This window comes from Brachycentrus maculatus, unplaced genomic scaffold (assembly GCF_059751285.1).
Source record: "Brachycentrus maculatus isolate JH-2025_06_01 unplaced genomic scaffold, ASM5975128v1 h1tg000797l, whole genome shotgun sequence".
In the NCBI taxonomy this organism is placed as follows: domain Eukaryota; kingdom Metazoa; phylum Arthropoda; class Insecta; order Trichoptera; family Brachycentridae; genus Brachycentrus; species Brachycentrus maculatus.
The window spans coordinates 178,981-188,178 of record NW_028281525.1 but is presented as its reverse complement, the minus strand read 5'-3'; the positions used below and the strand labels follow the sequence as shown (position 1 = coordinate 188,178).

The 9,198-nt window shown below is 30.9% G+C and overlaps 1 protein-coding gene across 1 annotated transcript in view; it reads right to left on the bottom strand.

Annotated features, from left to right (window-relative positions):
* Nucleotides 1-2,802: 2,802 nt before the first annotated feature.
* LOC148300191 (uncharacterized) overlaps nt 2,803-9,198 on the bottom strand; it is a 56,094-nt gene continuing 49,698 nt past the window's right edge. The window contains exon 10 of the mRNA XM_088275128.1: nt 2,803-8,276. Within this exon, the coding sequence (XP_088131254.1) occupies nt 8,235-8,276 (42 nt within the window). The 3' untranslated portion in view covers nt 2,803-8,234. The remainder of the gene's footprint in view (nt 8,277-9,198) is intronic.

Here is a 9,198-nt window from a genome sequence, read left to right as displayed (position 1 = left end):
AGGCCTTTAAATTCTCTACATGGGTCTAATAATAAAAATTTAAATTTAATAAATTCAGAAATATTTTAATCAATTCCAGGAAAAATACAAAGTACAATACTGTTAATACTGAAAATACTGTTTTTTTTTTCTTCTCAATCATTATTAAGAAAGAAAAAAAACTAAATATTTTCTTTTAACTATCTCAAAATCCCCGAGACCATACTCTCTTAAAAAGTAATATTAAAAAGTTTGTAATTTAAAAAAAAAAGATCCAACATTCCAGAAAACTAAACCTGACCTTTTAAAACAAAGTAAAAACAGTTAGCTAAAATAAACCATTCTATTATGTGAATAATAAATTTATAAACTTTTTTCCCAGAAATTAATTAAAAAACCTCCGTCAAAATTCTATAAATTACATTAAAAGAAAGGAGTACACCAATTTATGTAATAGTGTAATAAACTTTATATTTAATTCAAATTTAAATAATGCAAATATGATATCAAAGTTAAGAAATATGAACAATCGCTGTTTTTTTTCTACTGGTTTGGAGACATACCCATATCTTTATTATAGATACTCACTTCGTATTTAAACAACAGCCCCAGCCGCACCAAATGTGCAGTCCACGCTGCTAGAAGCAACAATGACAAGACATCAACGGCTTTCACAATAAAAAATGTGGACATGGCCACATACTACCAGCTTCATAGATCGATGGATTAGAAAAGAATGAGAAGGGGGGAGATCATCCAATGTTACATCAAATAAGGTACTATAACGAAAATTATGTTGGTATTTACGGCTTGCTTTGCATGTGATTTGACATTTGATACCACTAGTACTAACATCCCCCCATAGTGATAATCCTCCTCCATAGTGTAGTAGTTAGGTCACTAGGCTACCATGCTGCGGGTCCCGGGTTCGATTCCCATGAGGTTCAAAATAAAAAATAGTGAAAATCTAATATTTATTATATGATCCTGTACTGTTACCTGATTCGGAAGGCTGATCACGTTTTCTTTATGTATTTAATGATCAAGATAACACTGGTTCTATATGATGCAGTGCCCTATGCACCATTGGGTGCAGATAAGGGTAAGAAGAGGAATACTAACATAAATTTGAATAAAATAATGGTCTAGTTATGTGTAAAGTGACGTAATCTTGAATCAACCAATGGAAATTAAAAAAAACACCAAGCAATTCATTCAATATTGCAGTTAGTGCACAGAGATAGATGATCATTATAAATATCCTTAAACATAAAGAATTGTCTTCATCGCTTTATTGAATACACATTTTTTATCACATGGATGATTTTTAAAAATATGAGGGTAGGTTGCAAGGAGGGTAAGGATCTGGTTGATATATTGTATAGTGTTAAAATTTTAGAAGGAACACTATTCAGACGGTATTCATCATCAACGTGTGGAGATGCAGGTAATGCCTTTAAACCAGTAGACAAAACAATTACCAAAGGATTTTACAATATACTAATGTTACTAACATTTGTTAAAATGTTTAACCGCATAGTGAAACTTAGTAATAAGAAATGAGGCATCTTTACAAAAGACACCAAAGTTTAAAAAAAAATATAAACAATCCGTATTAATCTGTTGTATACATTTAATTGCTAAACAGTGATAAATTCAAGTTCACCAAACGGGTCCTTTTATATAAAGCATTCTCTACGTAACATCTAGGAGTATTATTGTTCTATTATAGTAGGTACTTTATACACGCAAACTTCACATCGACAGATGAGCCAATAAGACAATTGAGCCATATAAAATAACAGTCAGCCGTGTTTTTCATATATTTCAAAGTCATATTTTCCAATTTTGTATTTTCTATATTTTAAAACAACTGAAACACCAAACAATGAAAACGAGAAAACAGGCTCTAAAGCAACATCCCACTATAAAAAATTTATATCAAAAGATTGAAGATTAAGGGCTTTCAGCAGCTGCTATTTCACTTTTTTTATTATTAGATTAAAACCAATATTTTTAGCTTTTCCACTTTTTTATTTGACCAGCGACCGGGTTTCGTCGTTACCGACATCACCGGTCGCTGGTCAAATAAAAAAGTGGAAAAGCTAAAAATATTGGTTTTAATCTAATAATAAATTTAAAATGCAATTCCATCACGAAGTGTCAGTGGATAATATAAATCTATGCTATTTCACTGTTAGCAATATGGCAAACAGTTTATATCAATATCAATAATTAATTAATAAAATAAAAATAGCGGATAGTATTCTGTAAATTTTAAGTAATTTTTGTAATTGCAGCAGAAATTTAACTTAGATCTTAGAATTTATCCAATTGTGATACTTGCAGTAAAGCGCTTACCTTGAATGACTTAATAATTAATAATAATTTTATAGATTGCTACCTTTCATTTTATATGACTCAATTTGACATTTAATTAAATCGAGAGTCATTATTTCATACAGATAAGACATCCACGGATTAGATTTCACATTTAATTAAAAATTACTTAAATTAAACACTGGATTTGGTATCGTAACTTTATTCACAATACAAGAGGAGAAATAAACTAGTAAATAAAAATTTCACTTTCTTACGAAGCCCACTTAGCTGTATAGATAATCTGATCAAATTCAAGCCTTATTTAATCAAAAATCTAATATTGAGCGCACAAATCACAAAGCCAAAAGAAACCATTCTTAGGAATATTTACAAAAGATATGAGATTCTTACTATGTATTTTTATTTTATCAGAAATAAAAAAAAAAGTGGAGGCTTATAAAAATAGTATAAATAAATAATAATTGAAATAAAAAAGACAGATTTTAAATTTTAACTTTATTGTTCAAGGATTAGGGTATTTTATTTTGGTGTTAATGATTTTAAAATGTAAACAATGTGGAAATAGGAACACACCTTTATTTTATTTTGTAATCAACAGAAAAGAGAATGTAAAACAGAAATTTAATTTAAACAATTAATTATTGCAATTTATTATTTTCAATAACATAATAATAATGTGCAAGATAGAATTATTAAGAATAATGTTTAAAATAATTTCAGTAAGAGATCAAAGTGGTGTTTAGTCGCATACTATTACAATGCAGTGTATATTACGGAGAAGGAAACATGTATTTACTACTTTAATGCTTCTACAGTAATAATTGACACTAACATAAATACAACGCCAATTTATCTGTTATTCGCCAGAAATAGAAAAAATCATGGTTTTTATAAATAATAACAAAAAGAGATTCTTTGATTTTTTTGATTTAATAATAATATAAAATTATAGTAAGCGGTAGAATTACCTCACGACCGCATTTTACAAACTAAATTCATTCAGCAAAATTGTTGATGAAGCAATTCTTCTCAAAAGAAACAATGTAATCTATTCCAGACCTCCAGTAAAGCAAGCTTTACAGACTACTTTATGATGGAAATTCTATACAATACAAATGCAATTTGTAATCCGATATGGATTCAATTAGAAAGAAAGAAAAAACAGAATAAAACAAAGAAATCGAAATGTGTTCAAATATTGTTTGGAATAAGACTCCTCTTCCATGAAAACATATATTCTTAATTAAAGCTGATCTGATTTTCATATTACTAAACTGCCCGATAAGGTTTCTTTCATCCCTGGGTTTTATGATATAGAAATAAGACATGGTATTATCATCTAATAGATTTGTTCATTGACATTGCGTTGGCGTTCGTTACCCGAGGTTTCGGTGTATTTATGTTATATGATAAAATTAATAATGAAAACACAAAACAGCTACCGAGCTAACAGCATTCTACTAGAACGTAACCTACGTTACGTTGTTTCTATCAATAATTTTATATCAAAACATTATTTAAATTACATATTAGATAGAAAAAACACCCTGTGCATCTTCAAATTTATTCATGATCAGATACATAATATGCATATGTAATACTTCTGAAATAAACGGCTGGTATTTTATAATTTGGCAAACATCTTATTTTCTTAACATAGATACAAACTTGAACTACGCATTTTGCACATATTTTTATAGCTTTTGGAATTTTTTCTCCAATTTACATACCATTCTCGTTTTATTGCGTGTACCGAGTATTCCAGAAATACTACATATTTATGTATTAGAGAAATGTTACAAAGAATTACCGTTAAAATCCCAAATCCATGTAACATTGGAAAAATTCAAGGAATAAAAGTTGACAAATAACAAAATATAAACATAATTTAGGTTATTTAAATGATTAAACAATTTTTTATTAGAAGGTGGATTTATTACATAAGACGGTGGGTTAAATTCATATAAATTGGGGAAGTCTATATACAGTTTTTTCTTCTTCAGATTACGACAAGTAAGCGATCAACGTGATAACATACAGCGTGCAGTTAATGAAAGGTAATTATGTACAGTACGAATAAGTGCCACATTTCATTACGACAATAAAATGTTTAGCTAATGAATAGGAGAACTAATTTAATTTCCGCGTTGAGCCAATCATTCCATTGGAGAAAATGGATTTTCAACTCGGCAAGAGTACGTCTAAATATTCTACGCCATTCTCGCTACCTCCAACCATCATAATATAAGATCCCTGTAGCCGACTTCAATGAATTCAAAGTTTTGTAAAAAACTCCAAGAGAAATCGATGTAACCCTTAGTACATACATATGGGCTAAACTTACTTCGCATACGAGATTTTATATCAAAATCTACTTGTCTTAAACGATACAACACTTTAACCGTGAATCTCTAAAGGTTTTGCAGCTATCCGTGCTAGAATGTTATTTCAGTGCATTTTTACACGTAATTTACTGTAAACTTAAAGATATTTTTAAAAACCATTATTAACTCCAACCAATACAGAAAATTAGTCAAACAAGCGCATTATTTGTTAATGCGATTGTTGAAGGTCAAGGTTAATAAAAATGTGGTTATAACACCCTTTACAAAAAAAAATACCTGCCTTTGAGAATTTGATTTAGTAAAATACTAATTTCATATGTACCTATATGAAATTAAAAACTTTTAAATGAAAATAGAGCTCGAAAAGTAAAAACATTTTTTTACAAGCATCAACTATAATATGATTTTTAAAAATTCTAAATTATTATATGAGAAGCGACTGTCGCAATCGTGTACAGGTTAAATAAGAATAAACGTAAATATCTATGTATTAAATTAATTGAGATGGAAATACGTGCGAAGCAAATAATGGAAATATGGCAATAATTACAGTTATAATAATTAATTAACCTTACGCAAGTGAAGTCCATTAAATATTTGGCTTTAAACTTTATACTAACATCGTTCTGGCGATGCAGTGGAAGTCCTAGAACACAACTTAAATTATATTATAGCACTAATCCTAACTACGGGAAGTGTTCCTACTCTCCCCGCCCCCGCCCCCGCCCCCGCCTCACGCAATCTCTCCAGCCGTTGCCGCAGAGACAATCGTCAAATACGTTTATAATATATTAAATATTCCGTACTTAATATTATAGTAGTCGGTAATATATTATGTACTCACTATTTCCCATTCAATTCTCGGTTATTTTTATACATAACAAGTGCAAAACAAATAACTAAACTAAATAAGGTTGAACAATATGAAACATCACATATGAATAGCATATTTTTGTTACTGGTTGAGAAAAGTTACAAAGAGAAGTGTCGTTTTAATCTATCTTCAAATAGATGAAGAAATCACTAATAGAAAATTAAGAAATCAGTATAAGGATGTCGGTGAAGGGCATCGCATTATAGTTTTTCAGTACATATATTATTGTACTCTTTACTTATGAACTTAAAATTAGATTTAAAAAAAACTATACCATTAATTAAATATCGTAAATTTACTACATGCTATGAAAAATAATACTTATTTTCAAAGTTTGAAATTATAGATTCGTTGTAGAAGTTTGAATCACGATAATCAAATTTTTGGTACAGTTAATTAAAATTCTGTTTTCAGAAGGATGTCATTTGTAAATAAAGACATGTGTGTCAAAATACACTACATCGCGATGCCCTTTCAGATGAAATTTGTTGGAAACATACTTATAACTGGTACGTATTCATTATAAATCACACCGAACAACTGTGTTAAAGGTACTTAACAAATATCCAAAAAGTGTTAATAAAATCAAACATTTTTTTATCTTAGATTGTCAGAGTATATATAATTGTTTGATATAGCCATTCCGAGCATTACATACAAACCATTCATAAAAATAAAATAAAATCACATACATATAGATCATACCTCAGGATAGAAAAATAAAAATTATGGACAAGAGATGATATAAAAAGGGATCAGTAGAGTAATAAAGTAATGAAGAATGCAACAACAAAAAACCTCCCTATCAAATGCAGTAGAATTATCACAGATCACTTAAAATAAACCTTAAAAATAAAAAAATGCATTGGAAAAAATATTTTAAAATATATTGACTTGTATTAATTAAACGGTGATTAAATGATGTTTTAACTCCATACATTATGTATACGCACTAAAGAAAATGACTTATTTTTATGTATTTTTCAAATTCTCAAAAATCATTCATATGTAATTTTTTTAAAGATATTTTTAATAAGAATTATGTAATGTTGAAAAACACTACCCGATTAATAATTTTAATAATTATTTCTAATCATTCATATTAGTATTAGGAAGTACTAAAGTCATTTCGACGTTTTCTCAAACTCTAGCAGTCCTCCGCGATGGAATATAAACAACAAATCAGATCATAATAAAATTCTTAAACAATATAGAAATTCAATATTTCACATTTTCGGCTTTTTGTAGTAAGCACAATTTAAGCTACCGCACAGTATAACCACATAACTTAAACAGAACCAGATATAATAAAAAAAAAGTTACTTTAAAATGTATATTCTATCAATTAAAAATACATACTATAGTCCCTCAATATTTGCAGATTTATTATTGAATAATGTGGTTTTGCGTACAATTTTGTCAGATTGAATGTAAAACTCATCACAATCAGGATGGTAGCCCAGGTCTCACTTTAAGTATTGAAAAAGATATCTACTATTTTATTAATTGAAAAAAAAGTAATGTAATGCATTGAAACTTTCAATAAATTTTTTTTTAAATTAATTTACTATCATTTTCAAGATAGTGACCTTGTAAAGGTGAAAATTAATATCGACCTTAACTTTTGGATTCTAAGTGCTCCTTTTTCTTCTTAGAAATGTAACACTTATGCAAATACCAAGAGATGACTGAAATAGTTTGTACAAAACAAAGTTTTGTTTTACATGAACTTATTTCACATGCTTTCAATCAGATTTGTTTCATTGAAACAGCACTGATGTAACAGGGGGTGTGACAAAACAGATACCAGTTGAGGGTGGAAATAATTCAACTTAAGGATTTTTACACATAGCTTTACATAAAATGTAAATATTAATAATACACTAAGATTTTTACATACAATTGGCAGAAGTGTGTCAAATGCAATGGACTTGTTAGACACTATCAGATCAAAATGGAAGTAAAAGGCAAATTAATACCATTTAATGCGATTGTAGATATAACGCCCGGAGTTAATTGAACCCTATTTGGTTTTACGATACAAGAGTCTTTTTTTCGACATTTCAGAAACATTATTGCTTCCATAAGACAAATTCACACTGGAAAGCCGAGAGTACATTACCAAAATAAATCTTGAAGATATATTACTCAAAAGTAAACACAATCTTACATTTGTCATTTACCCTATTATAGAGTTAGAAATTTCATTCAGATTCACAACAATACTGAATTATTTTTAAATATGTAATTATCACTTCAAACAAAAAAATAATCCATTAAACAATAGTTGTGGACAAAGTCCTTTCCGCTTTCCAGCTATCGAAATGTCACAAAGATATTTTACAAACATATATGTCGAGTACTGTCTGCAATCGAACGAGATTATTTTCTAAGAGATACGAAAGTCACCCCATCAAAATTGTGGGTGACCTACTTCCTTCCGTCTTTTGCCCACACGTCTGTTTTGAAATTGACATTTGAAAGATTTACTTTTTGATTTTGCCCGTCACGTAGAGCGGGTCCTTCTTGTTGGTGTCCTCGATGGTCACGGACTTCTTGCGCGCGGTGAGCGAGGAGCGGAAGGAGGAGTTGAGCAGCAGGGGGAGGTTGCGGTTGCTGGCCGTGATGTTGCTGCTGCTGTTGTGGTGGGACTTGTTGACGGTGGCGTAGACGGGCGGGGGCGGGGCTCGGTCTCATGTCTGCAAGGCGGTGGATATCTCGTGGTGGATACTGGTCTGGAAGGCAAAGACAAACGATTAAAACGAGTCACGCGAAGCACTACAGAAAATCCAGAATAAGTTGATGTGATTAATACATTTTGTCTGCCTCCGCAGTGTAATGGTCAGCACGCTCGGCTACCATACTGAAGGTCCCGGGTTCAATTCCCAGGGGGGTCAAATGAAATAAAAGTGATTATTTCACTCTAATATTTATTCAATACCTGAACTGGACTGGTACCTAAAGCAGAGGGCTGATCACCTCTTCTTCGTATATCATTGATCAAGATAACATTGCGTTTATATGATGCAGTGCCCTGTACACCACCAGGTGCGGATAAGGGTTTGAAGAAGAAGAGATCAGATTTTAGGAGAATAAATGGGATTTAGTGGTCTCTAACTTATGCAAGCTTCTCTTCTTCTCCTTCTAACCCTTGTCCGTACATAATGGTACATAAAGCACTGCATTGGATCGACTCAGTGTTATCTTGATTGTTAATTACATGAAAACAAGGTGATCAGTTCTGAGCTTCATATCAATATATATTTTTATTTACTCCCCAGGGAATTGCACCCGGGACCTCAGCATGGTAGCCAAACACGCTGACCACTACATTAGGGAAGTGAACAAGATACAAAGTTTGTAAATTTTATGGTGTGACTAACTAACTAACCATCACGCCGCTTTAGGCAGAGAGAATAGAACGCCACACCACTCTGTCCTTGCAAACATTCTTCGCCTCTTCCACGTTCATGCATCTCCTCATACATACCTGCCGATTATTTAGACTCCTAACCTGACCACTTTCAAGTATTTGGCATACTTGATCGTACCAAGTTTTTCTCGGTCTTCCTCTGCTCCTTTTTCCAATTACATTCGCCTCATAAATTTGTTTTACCGTTCTTTCCTCACTCATTCGTTCTACATGTCCAAACCATC